General features: G+C 52.8%; 1 protein-coding gene across 4 annotated transcripts in view; it reads left to right on the forward strand.

Annotated features, from left to right (window-relative positions):
* The window catches only part of ACSS1 (acyl-CoA synthetase short chain family member 1), a 55049-nt gene that overhangs the window by 2222 nt on the left and 39693 nt on the right, over nucleotides 1-13134 (forward strand). For all 4 annotated transcript variants that reach the window (XM_055265662.2, XM_063633454.1, XM_055265660.2 and 1 more), the window contains exon 2: nucleotides 8444-8540. In XM_055265662.2, coding sequence (XP_055121637.2) covers nucleotides 8444-8540 — 97 coding nt within the window. The remainder of the gene's footprint in view (nucleotides 1-8443; nucleotides 8541-13134) is intronic.

Raw genomic sequence — 13134 nt, forward strand, 5'->3', positions numbered from 1 at the left:
CTCAGTCTCCTCATTGTGAGGATGGGGGCAGTCATGCTTAGAGGTTAGGCTGACTGCTGCAAGGTGTGCAGCAGACCCGGCGCTTACTGGTGACCCATAAGCAGTAGCGATTTTAGTTTAACTTCAGAAATAGTCATACAATTATAGGTAGTGTCTTGCAGTTATTTTTCAAAGAAATTGAAAGGAACTTCGGACCTCCCCCCCCCGATATTGTATATTACTTTGCCGGTTTAATTAAAATGAGTCATTTACTAGATAAGTGTTTTCTTTAACATTGAGTCAGCAGCAAGTGCCCTTGAACTAGTGGGAAAAAAACCAAACCCTTTGGTTTGCAGAGTTGGGGCAATGTGCCCTTGAAGGAGACTAGAGCAGCTTGCCCAAGGACAGAGGTGGAAAGTGACCTGCTCTGGACTTGTGAGGCCAAGGTCATGGGGAACATTCACAGTTGGCTTGTGCACAGTTGCAGCCCCACTCAGATAAGACAGTGGGGCGGACCTCCTGGGGCCAACAGCAAGGACCTTCTGAACCTCGATCGGTCAGGATCAGGGTGTGGTCAGCAAGCATTCTTCTGTTTCCTTTTCCTTCACTTATTTCTCCTGATAATATGGCCTTTATGGCTACCTTAGCCAGAAATTGAGCTTCAGAAAACTAACTTGAAAAACAGCTTTTCATCAGCTTTCTCCCCTGGGATGTGAGTGCCCTCCTGTACATGGGTCAGCAATAACTCTTTCCTCTGCCGGTGTCTGCAAACCATAGAGGGGACAGTATGAAAAAGGGCCAGGCCAGGCCGTGACTCTTCTGGGAGCCTCTAGAAAGTCGTGGGATGGGTGAGAACACTTTGGCCTGATCTGTCAGCTGTGTATGGTAAAGTCAGATGGCTTTGTTCCAAAGGAATATCACTCTTGAAGAAAGCTTCACCACACCCCCTCAAGAATACCAGTGGTTCTCAACGCATGGTCCTCAGACCTGCAGCATCAGCATTACCTGAGAACTTTTGAGAAACACAAATTCTGGAGCCCATCCTGGACATCTGGAATCAGAAACCCTGGGGTGGGACTTGACACCTGTGTTTCTAACGAGCCCTTCAGGTGCTCCGGAGGACACTCGGGCTTGAGAACCACTGGTCTGTATGCCTCAAACCAGGGCAGATGAAGGCACTTCTAAAACAGAATTGGGATTAGTGTCCCGGCCTTGGCCTTATTAAACAAACAGCAAGCAAACAATGGGCTGTGGATGGTGCAACACAGTTTCGTGGCTCCAGGTGTCTTTAGAATCATGACTCGGGTTGATTTCTTGCTTTCCCTGTACTGTACTTTGCATGTTTCCTCATCTGTAAAACAAGGGCAGTATGTAACTGAATTCTGTCCTAGTTACTATCGATGTACATCAAACCACCCCTAAGCTTAGTGGCACAGGATGACAACAATTTTATATTCCTCGCAGAGTCTGTGGGTCAGGACTTTGGACAGGGCCCGATGGAGATGACTCATGTCAAAGGGCAAAATTACCACAAATTTAGTTTAAAGATCTTAATTCACTTTATTCGTGATTATAGAATTGGGAAACGCCCCATTCCATAAAGCAGAATGAACGTTTGATGAGCTGACAGAGGAGGATGGTTTTATAGACAGAAGGGGCTGAAGAATGCAGACATGGAGAACAAAAAGTGGACTGGTTATTTCAAAGCTACTTTTGTTGTAAAGGTGAAAGCGGAAGGAGTTCCCTTATCACTCCAGCTTGTTTGGAGATTTAGCTATCTTTCACTCTCCTTGTTTCTTAGAAGGCCGGATAAACAACTTAGTTTCCATTTGGTGACTTGGCACTTTAGCAAGAGTGACTCCATTTTTAGGTGATCTATTGGGCCTGATGCAGCTCAGTCCAGACTAGCAGCCTCTTATACATTTTATTTAACATTTGCTTCTGCTCCTCAGTGTCTGAGGTTGGAGCCATCTGCCTGTTTCTCACTCCCAAGTCTGGGGCCTGGTTTGGGACAACTTGCAGGCTGGCTTCAGCCAGAATTGTGGCCCAAAGCACCTCCTGAGGCTTGTCACAGCATGGTGGCTGGGCCCAGGCAATGTCCTGCAACCAGAGGTCCAAGAGACCAGCACAGATGTTATTAGGCATCTTCTGACCTGGGGAAGGGGACCTGACTGTTTGCACCTGTTTTGTTATCCATGGGAGTATCTATCAGCACACCCATCCCAGGGCTGTTAGAATGAAATGAGGAAATGCTTGTAAGGCACTCAGCACTTTCTTAACACATTATACATCCCCAATCACTGGCCATTTGTTATTTATTAATGAAGCATGTGGGGAGGCTGTGACCTTGTGCTTGGCCTTCAGCAGCGCTGCTGAGAGAGCTGAGCTTCGTCTGAACTGGACCACATGAGCTTACATCTGATCAGCCTGGGATAGGTGGGGAATAGGCTTCGGAGAGCATGCAGGTGGCTGAGGTGGCTTTCAAAGCACCATAGTATCCTGCCCATCCCACAACTCCAATAGCCAGGCGAGGTTGTGGTGTCTGAGACTCACCAGGCAGGGTAGACAGAATGTCTGTGCCCTTCTGTGACTTGCTTCTGTTGTGTAAAACTGCCTTGCAGAAGGTTCTTTGGAGAGCCAGTTTCTAAAAGGGATTCTTTCCCACCTGTGAAATTTGGCTCTGTCCTTTGTAGGGCTCCGCAGCTGTTTTTGCCCTGTGGCATATCAACTCAAGATGTCAGGAAGTTGTAAATGCAGAACCAGAGGGTAATGACATGTGTTGCTTTCAAAGTGCACAGCTAAGCTCTATTTTTAAAACCCTCAATTTTAAGTGATGTTTTTCAGTGTGTGTACTCTTAAGCAAGAGTGTAAAAATCCTCTTTGTAACCAAGCATTGAGCACTGGGAAATTTCTCGGATGCTTTTTGGAGATTAATTGCAGGAATAGAGGCCCTTTTGCTGTAGTTCCTCTGTGTTTGCTGTAGTTTCCTCTCTGTGGCATGCCTCCAATCGTTCTGAAGGCAGGACACTGATAGCGGTAAGACGCTGTGCGCCTATGCTTCATTTTCCTCCTAGTGATTCCGGTGATTAAAGTAACTTTTCTAAGGTTTTTCAGGGAACTCTACATGAAAAAGGAACCCCTAATCTTAGGAGGAGGATCCTCCTGAGGAATCCAAGTCCTCCCCAGCTGCCAGGGGCACGACTTACTTTAAATAACAGATGCTTTGGGAAAATTGTCCAAAACAATTTTTGTGACTGACGTAACATCTCAAAGCCTGCCAGGGAAGATTGCTATTAAAAGAAAGTCCATTGTGGGCTAGGCGCCGTGGCTCATGCCTGGAATCCCAGTACTTTGGGAGGTTGAGGTGGGCAGATCGCTTGAGCCCAGGAGTTTGAGACCAGCCTGGCAATGTAGTGAGACCCCCATCTCTAAAAAAAAAAAAAAAATTAGCTGAGCACGGTGGTGCACACCTGTAGTCCCAGTTACTTGGAAGGCTGAGGTAGGAGGATCCCTTGAGCCCAGGAGGTGGAGGTTGCAGTGAGCTGAGATCACTCCACTGCACTCCAGCCTGGGCAATGGAGTGAGACCCTGTCTCAAAAAAAAAAAAAAAAAAAGCCCATTGTGAATAGTAACTCCCTATTCAAATTGAATTTCTGTATGCTGGGTTCCACTTTCAGTTAGGGTGTGTGAGTGTGAGGGATGTATTTAAATAACCAACAAGAGTACTTGAAAATTCCTACGTGTGTGTCAGGATTGTAATGGAAATCCCAATACTCTTATAATGCCTTTTTAAAACAAAATACCAAACCCCTGCCCCAGCCACGGGCATTGGCTGACTGCATCCAGCTGTGTTAGGCCCCGGGTGGGGCCCTGGGCGTCTATGAGTGAGATGGAGCGCCCTGGCTGGCTGGCCCTCTGTTCCGCATGGCTTGTCGCATCCTCATGGCACCAACATGAAGTGGTTGGTGGTCCCACTGCACAGATTTGGAAATTAAGGCTCCAATTCATGTACAGCAATGAATAATCCAGAAAATGCTCAATCCCACAGAGCCCACATTCTAATGAGGAGATGAACCATAAGTCAGTAAATGAGTAAGTCCACACTGGGGTGGGAGGGGAATTGTGATGTAATTCCCAACGCCGGTCTCCATGATAAAGTAATCTTAGGGACACGGTCCCTGCCCTTGGGGAATGGCATTGTGCCCCGCAATGGGGACTACCGGGCAGCATGGGGCAGTGTGAAATGGTGTGGGCCCCTGAGAGGGGAAGGACAGGTCATCCATCATGTGCTGGGAAACTTGGGAAAGGCCGGAAATAGGAGGTGGCGTTTCAGCTACACTTTAAATTGCCATAGGTCCTTGCCCAACTCTTCTTGGAAATGCTGAGAAATGGAATTTTCTTGTCTCACTGCCCAGTTCCTTGGGCAGGTTTTTTTCAAATGTTCTTTTCCTCCTCCCTCTCTTCCCCACTTCCTTCCTCCTTTCCGTCCTTCCTCACCTTCTTACCTCCTTCCTCCCCCTCCCTTCCACCTTTTCATCCTGAAATTGAAGCACTAGCAGGAACCATAACTATGTGCGAAGAGCCATGTGCACATGGGTGTTAGGGCCACTGTCCCCCCAAACCCCACATGGAGCTTTCTCCAGGTGCTTGTGTGGTCTGAGCACCAGCCGTGGTGGCCAGAACAAAGACGGGGGGAGGGTTGTTCTGTTTGTCTTCTTGGGGGACACCTTGACTCCATCTGACCCACAGCCAGAAACAACCCAATGGCACCTAACCCTTCCAGTCCCACCCAGACCAAGGATCATTATACGCGCTCCGAGGATTAGGAAATGGGCTTGGATTAAATGATATGTGCATTGTCTGTGGTTAGTGAGTGGCTGGACAGGGGCTGGACTTTAGACCCTGAGTTTTTAGTGGTGACTCCAGGCTGCCAGCCAGTGGCTCACGAGGCTGGCAAGTATGTGTAATCACCCCTGGCCCAAAGGAAAAAGAAAACCATTGGAAATCTGGCATCTGCGTAGAAAGTGGATGTGCTTGTAGGTCGATGTGCACACATCGTCAGAGTCGGGTCCCAGGACCAGCAGCGGCTGCATCACTAGGATGCCCAGAGCGGGGGCGGGGCACACCGGCTGCAGCTAACACGCCCTCTGGGGACTTCTGATGCTACTCAAGGTTGAGAAGCACTGATTTGGGCCAAAAAAGAGAACGTCTTCTACTTGAGGGATGAAGCCACAAAGACCAGAAGAGGTCTGCTCCCTCCCTTGGGCATGAGGCGACCACCTGGTGCCAGTTACACCCCAATATGACCCTTTGGCTCGAGGATGCAAGTGGTCTGTTCCTCAGCTCTGTGCTCTGGACCAGGCTACCTGAACCCAGATCTGAGCAGGGCACTCAGCCCTCGCCCTAGGGAGTGCAGCGGGCAGTGAGCATCTGGAAGAGTTGGGAGATGCGCAGGGTCCAGGACAGTGAGGTGCTTGGGAGAGTGAGTGCCTTGGGCTGAGACCTGCAGTGTGGGTGTGAGGAAGGCACAGCGCCCCAGGCAGGGAGAAGCCACAGCAAAGGCCCCAGGGCAGGGAGCTCACCAGATGTGGCCCGGCCAGCAGGGAGAGGCAGGTCATTGGGGCCTTGGTGGCCACTTTTTGAGCACCTTCTGCATGTGGTGAGGCACCTGGGGGACACTGTGTTTGGAGCTCCGTTCTGATCTGCTGGACTCAGGCCACCTGTCAGCCCTGGAAAGACAGGGACACAGGGCTTATCTCACGGGCCACCCAGCTGCACCTGGGTGCTGTCCATCCTGGGGCTGGCCTGCCCCTCTCCACCTTCCTCACCTCTGCCTTCCTGCTTGGTATAAAATGGTGCAGGATGTCCTGCTGGGCTGGGAGGCTGTGAGGGCCTGTTTGAAGTCGGGCAGTCACTCTCTCTGAGAAGAGTGTCCTGGTGCCCTGGCTGCTGTGGGAGCAGGTGAGGCGATGAGATGAATGCCAAGGCGAAGTGTCCAGCGTGGTTCGAGCCCTTCCTGCTTTGTCCTGGCTGGGGCCCTGGGCAGCTCACCAAGCCATGCAGAGGCATTTGCTCATCTACACCTGGGCAGGCCACTCTTCCGGGGGGCTCCAGGGTCAAATTTGGAGAGGAGCAAGTATGTCAGGCAGAGCTTTTCAGATGTGAGAGTGGGTTCACATCTCCTGGGGCTTCTTATGAGGCTGGTTGTGACTCAGCAGGTCTGGGTGGGGCTGAAGGTTTGCGTTTGTGACCAGCTCCCGAGGGGGGATGGTGGGTGCAGACAGTGTCGATCCTCAGCTGGACATTCCCAGGCTTGTCATAACTGCCCAGAGTCACTGGAGGTGACAGGCAGGCAGCGGGGTGTAGGACCCTCTGTGGAGGGATGGTCTCCTGCTGATTATTCAGAAGCCAGAAGTCCATGGCTTTCACGTGAAAGCTCTTGATTTTTAAATATTGGACTGGATTCGCACACGCATGCCCGCACACCCTGGTCAGGGTGGTTAGCACAACTGTATGCTGGACTCAGCCTAGGGACCACGTTGGCTAATATCTGCTGTACCCGTGTATTAATTTTCTCCCTGGCAGTTGTGTTGTTTTTCCATCTCCTTCAGGGTTTACATGTTCCTGTCGCCTGCCTGAATTGGCCTCACTATTCTCAACTGTTCTGTCTCCCGTCTGTAAGACCAAGCCTTATTCGTCCCTCCTCCCCAATTCCCCCACTACTGGCAAAGCTCGCTTCCCTCCCACTTGTTGCATAGAGCAGTTCTTCACTTCCTGGTGAAGGACTGGACTGTTCTCAGGTGACTTTGGAGGGTAGGGCGGTGGGACAGACTGTGGAGCCAATCTGCTTGCGTTGAATCCAGCTCCGCCTGTGTGTGACCTTGGACAGGCAGCTTAACTTCTTGGGGCCTCTGTTTTCCCAACCATAATGGGAGATGCTGGTGCTGCGGGCGCTGTCTCCGTGGAGGCTCTTGCAGTAATTATTGTTTCAGCCCCAGGCTGCTCTTGACTTCGTAGGGTTTGCCTTCCCAGGGTAAATTCAGCTCCAGTGCCCTGTTTGGACAAGTGTCATGAGCCTGCCGCCAGGCAGGTGTTTGGTCACTTTTGCATGTTTCTTACGTTTGCATCTGTCTCCTGCACCCATGGCAGGGGCTGTGAATCTGCCCTGGCATTTCACTCAGTGCTCAGCGTGGGGCCTTGATCAGGATTGGCACCCAGGACTGGTTGGGTTAAACCATCTCAGGGTTGTATCCTCCTTCTCTTTGTTCCTAAGAGACTCCCCAACACCCAGCAAAACATTGTGGGGTTAATGCTGCGCTTGGCATGATTACAGTGAACAGAGGTTAGCGCGCCCGCCCCCCGCAACACACACAGAGATGTTGTGTAAATTCAGGTCTGCCACTGAGCCCCTTCTTAGTTTGTCTTCTTGTTTTTATTTTCTTCTATTTTTTGGGCATGTCTTCTCTTTTATTTTTCTATTAATAGTAGTTCAAAGAACTTTCCTGTGTCCGTTACCAGTATTAGTAATTTTTTCCTGGAATCTGTCTTCATTTGTTACATTTTTTGAGGTATAATTTACAAACAGGATACAGGGGTGACCCTGAGAGACCAGGTGGGCAGGTGCTACTGCCCCCAAAGCCAATCATGGGGCTCATGTCCCTGCATACCTGGGGACCCACTGATGGGCCAGTGAGTGAGGAGAGCTGGCTTGAGGGTGGCCAGAAGGGGCTCAGCTTTGGAATCTAATGAATAGTGACCAGCCTGCCAGCGGAGGAGCCCTGTGCTGCTAATCCTCAGTCTCATGGTGTGCCGCAGAGCTGACTGTTTCTGCTGGGGCATCATGTGTGGGAGCTTGGGTAATGGAGAGGGAGGGAGCAGAGCCTTCTGCAAAACCAGGACATTTCCCCATCACGAGCCACTTCTTGGAACAAGGCTGGTTTACTGGGTGCTGGAGGAACACGTGGGGGAGTTGGGTCCTCGTCCCTTCTTGCACCTTTAACTTTGGGGGCAGGTCAGCACTGGGCACATGGGAACTGCAGGAGCCAAGCCCTGAAACAAGAACAACCTGTTTGCACTAACAGCTAACTAAGGCTGCAGTGCCCAGCCCTGGCTGCACATCAGAACCAACCATGGGGGCTTTGAAGCTTTGAAGGCCCAGGGCCCATTGGGTGGGGTTTCTAGAGGTGGCCCAGGAGATGCCAATATGCAGCCAGGGTTGGGTCCACTGGTGTGAAGCAACCACTTCAGAATATTTGCAGGACATCACCTTGTACCTCTGAGATCATGTTTGTTCACCCTTCTCCTTGCAAGGGGTAGAAACATCATCACTGATGAGCACAGGGTCTCTGTCAGTGGAGGAAGAGAGAGCCACAGTAAACTAGACCCCCGCTCCAACCCCTCAACCTGGCCGAATTCTCATCCAAAAGCACCAAGTGTAACATCTGCAAACCCTCTTTTTGTACAGTCAACTGCTTGGACCAGCATGTTCAGAAGTCCCCCGAGAGTGTTGCTTTGATCTGGGAACGGGATGAGCCTGGAACGGAAGTGAGGATCACCTACAGGTACTGTGTGCCCTCGAATATTCAAGGTGCGAGGGAGGCGCCCAGCCCGGTCCTGTGTGCTGAGTCTGGCTGTCAGGGAGGGGCCGTCTGAGTCTCAGGGAGTGCATTTTGGCTTTGCAAGTGCTCTCTTATCCAGGAAAAGTAAACGTGAACGCAAGCAGAATGAAACACAGTAAAAGCCGGTCTAGCCTGCCTGGCCACGCTCTCAGCGCCTTGTGAGGATGGGACAATAAATAAAATTGTCTTTAGAAGAGTTGTTTTGTTTTTAAGCTGATCTGTTTAGTCTCCGATTCCTCAAGCAGATTATATGTGCCAAGCATGCTTCAGATGCTGTGTGCGTTGGGGGGTTTGCACTGGCCTTCCCCAAGCTGCCTCCTGTAGGGGCTTCTCTGTGCAGCACCTTGGTTCTCCATGCAAATCGCCTTTGCCTGAGGCTCACCTTACCCTTACAGAGATGCCTCAGGCCCACTGTGCCCCTAAACTGTGAGTTCCTAAGTCCCCATCACACACAATCATCGAGCGTGATTACTCTCCTGGGGGCAGCTCCAGGGTCTTCTTGTCCAATTACTTAGCAAGTCTTCACTGGGTGCCTTCCTGTCAGTATGGGCTGGGATGTGTTACAGTAACCAACAATCCCCAAGCACATGGCAGAGCACGGCTGGGTGGCCACTGTGAGCTGAATAGTCAGGAAGGCCTCTTGGAGGAGGCAGTGTTCCAGCTGAGGTCCTGTGGGCCAAGAGGAGCAGCCCTGAGGAGACAGGGGCAGACCTGGTGCAGGGGTCCCAGAAGTAGAGGGAAGGTGCACGTGGCTGGGACACTGGAGTGAGGGGACGTGGAGGAGCATTCCGACAGGCAGGTCCGCACTGGGCAGCCTGAGAGCAGCGGTCACTGCCCTGCCACTCGGGTGACCTGGGGGCCAAGGCGCACTTGCAGTTTCCTGTTTGTTTCTTGAACTCCAATTTTATCACAGACCAAATTCACCAAACCTGCTAAAACTGCACTCACGCTGACTTTTGGAGGCAGACAAGCGATGCTAGTGGATCTGCTGTGGCTCCCCGTGGGCCCTGTCCTGCTCGTTCCTCCCCTCGGCCCCCAGGAGCCCTCAGGCCCATCACAGCTCCACTAGCCTCGGCCAGGGCTCCTTTGCTGACCCGTCTCCCCCACTGGCCTGACTCACAGCATATACAGCATGCATTTCTTATCTCTAGTCCCTGGTTGCAGATGCCGTGTGGCCCATAGGCCAGCAGCATTCTTCTGCCCGGGAGCCTCGGGCCCCACTGGACAACTGAGCGGCCCCCCAGGTGGCCCCTGCACACAGGAGCGTGCTTGGCTGTGAAGACCCAAGCTGCTGCAGCTGCCCCTCACCACGGTGGGCCCAGCTCCATTTGCCTGCGAACAAAGCCCCTTCTGAGAAGGAAGTTGAGGCTGTTGCCCTGGGAGTAGTTCTTCAGTAAAAGATGAGAACCCTCTGTTGGGGGTCGGGGGCTAAGGAGCTAACTGGACACCTGGAGGTCCGGCAGGGAGTGCCACGGCTGGGCATGTTTCCCTCTATCAGTCTCTCAGGTGTGCCTGGACCCTGGGGCAGGCGGGCTGTGTGCAATGCCCCCTCGGCTGGACGCTGCCCGTGGGCGCACTGAGTGTGTGCTAAGTAGCGGTTCAGTCTGTGAGAGGGGCTGGAGCCCTGTGGAGACGTGTGGTTAAACATAAACCATGTGAGAATTCTCAGGACTGCAGCCAGCCTGTGGAAGCTAAGGACAGCTTCAGGTCCATGGCACTGAAATGGCCCTGGCAAAGTACTTATTACTTTGTCTCTAAAAATAAACAGGGGCTGGTCGCAGTGGCTCACGCCTGTAATCCCAGGACTTTGGGATGGTGAGGTGGGTGGATCACTTGAGGTCAGGAGTTTGAGACCAACCTGGCCAACATGGTGAAACCCCGTCTCTACCAAAAATACAAAAATTAGTTGGGTATGGTGATGCGCGCCTGTAGTCCCAGCTACTTGGGAGGCTGAAGCAGGAGAACTGCTTGAACCTGGGAGGTGGATGTTGCAGTGAGCCAAGACTGTGCCACTGCACTCCATCCTGGGTGACAGAGCCAGACTCCATCTCAAAAAAAAAAATACAAATAAACAGACTTCTTCTAAAATGGTTTTGCAGACTTTAGCCAGGCTTAGTACCAGGTGGCCATTTCCATTTACTGTTGGAGTGAAAAGTGTTACCTGTAATTGCAGCTCGTATTTGAGGGATGTGAGTTCCTCATTGTCCTGGTCATGCTAGGTTTCTGATGTGAGGTTTTCTTCTTCCTTTCTCTGAGGAAAGCCCCCAGACATTGGCACTGGTTGTCCTCCTGACAGACACATCACTGCCGCTGAACACAGTGCTTTTCTGCCCACGGGCCTGGTGCCACAGCACTCGAGGTGCCTAGGATGGTTGCAGGCCTCCTCTGCTGGAAGATCAATGTCCAGACTAGCAGCCCGGGCCCTTTAAAGAAACCCCGTGCGGCTGGTAGAGGTTGGGACGCTGGTGGTGATGCAGGAAGCTTGCAGGCAGTGAGGAAGTCTGTGTGTTACAATCCCAGGTGACCTGGCAAGGGAGACCTCCTGACTCTGACCCCCGCCGTGACCTTAGGCACAGGTGACGCTGGGTCAGCACAGGCAGATGCAGCCCTGGGACGGGTGCCCATGGCCTTTACCCTGCAAGTGGAGGATTTGCAATCCCTGCTTCCCCAGGTCCTCGGGGGTACAGGGTCAGCAGAAAGAGGCACGTTCTAGTTCCAGTTTAGTACCATCCTGCTGCCGGCCTGCGACCTTGTGCAGCTCCCTCATCTCCCCCGGTGTGGCTTTCCCATCTGTACACCCAGGGTAATTATCACAATGGAGATCACTGTAAAGTAGGACGGGGAGATGACAGCCTGAACGCACTAGCAAGTAAGAATGGCCGTTATAATGATGTACCTGCTATTTATTGAGTACTCACTGGATTCCAGAGCTGTTTTCAGCATTGTAACTGGGCAGCGCGGTTGGGCCTCATGCTGGCTGGCTGCAAGGCTCGGGAAGGAGGAGCCCCTCCCCTGCCACGGTTTTGCCCCGCTTCCTCCTTCACAAGTGCAGTGCTCACTTCCCACTGGGAGGTGAAGGGCTCAGCCTGGGACGTCTGCACCCATCTCCCAGGGCAGTCTGCCACCCGATTCCAGGGTCCCAGCTCAGCTCCATTTCCAGTCTTCCTCTGCCCGGAGCCAGCTGAGGCAGCCCTTCTCCCCTGGTGAACCAGCAGGCTGAAAGCCCAGAGCAGGACAGTGCCTGCCAGAGGCTGTAGGCCTGGTGGCCCCGAGGCTGTGGGGCCAGGCAGCACTCTGGGAAGGCAGTGGCTCTTTCTGGCTGTTTACCTGCACTTCTCCAGCAGATGCCCATTTTATTTTATTTTTAATTATTGATTTTTGAGGCAGGGGCTCAAAAAGTCACCCAGGCTGGAGTGTAGTGGTGCTGTCACAACTCACTGTAGCCTCGACCTCCTGGGCTCAAGTGATTCTCCTGCCTCAGCCTCCCAGTAGCTTGGTGTGTGCCACCAAGCCTGGCTAAGCTTTTTATTTTTTGTAGAGATGGAGTCTCGCTGTGCTGCCCAGGTTGGTCTGGAACTCCTGGATTGGAGTGATCTGCCCACCTTGGCCTCCCAAGTACTGGGATTGCAGGCATAAGCCACCGCGCCTGTTTTAGAAGGCTGTCCTTCACACTGTAGTTCACATGGGCAGGTTCTAGAGACCCTGGGGGTTGGCCATGTGGAGAAATGCAAGTTCCTCTCTTTCAGAAAAGGGGTGGCCCAGGTAGATGAACGAGGCTTTGAGATGGCTGCTGCCTAGCTGGTGTGTTTCTCCCTGCCTGGAGCCTGGAGCCTGGGGTCTGGGCCAGGAATTCCCAGGCTAGGGTTGGACTCCAGGTGCAGGAAGCAGCCTGAGGCCCTGTGCGGGTCCAGATCTTCTCAGCCAGCAGGGTGTGCCCCAATACAGAGGAGAGAGTGGACTGTGGATGCCAGGTTGGGGGTGCCTGCAGAGCCTCCAAATCAGTGAACCTCTTCTCTGAGGGTCTCTGTAGGGGGGCGTGAACTTGAACTTCAATGAGAGCATCTTAAGCCAGAGGACCAAGTTTTAGCTCTGGCTTGTCCTATGGCCTAGGACCCCTCCCTCTGGGCTTTGGTGTCCTCATCTGTAAAAGGAGGGATTCGATGGCCCTGGTGTTCCAGCCCTGGCAGGCGTGCGTGAAGCACGGAGGAGCAGAGCTGGGCCCCGAGTCTGCGAGGAAGCACAGGCATCGTGTGCCGCTCTGGGAGCTGTTCCCCTGTGGAAACTCCGACTGGTGGGGGTGACTTCTGTGGCTGTTCCTTCCTGGCCTTTTTATTGGGTGGGGTCATGCACAGTGAGAAACCCCTGACCAGAGGAGCAGAGGGGATGTCAGGCCTCCCCCAACCCCACCTGCCTCAGAGTCCCAGGGAGCTGAGGGAGGCTTTCTCCCTGGGTGTGCTGGGCTGGGCATGGGGCTTTACTGAGAATCTGTGCGGCCTGGCACCTGACGCGGAGGCCCGCAGGGCTGTGCATGACCGGG

The sequence above is a fragment of the Symphalangus syndactylus genome, chromosome 24 (genome assembly GCF_028878055.3).
Source record: "Symphalangus syndactylus isolate Jambi chromosome 24, NHGRI_mSymSyn1-v2.1_pri, whole genome shotgun sequence".
Lineage (NCBI taxonomy): Eukaryota > Metazoa > Chordata > Mammalia > Primates > Hylobatidae > Symphalangus > Symphalangus syndactylus.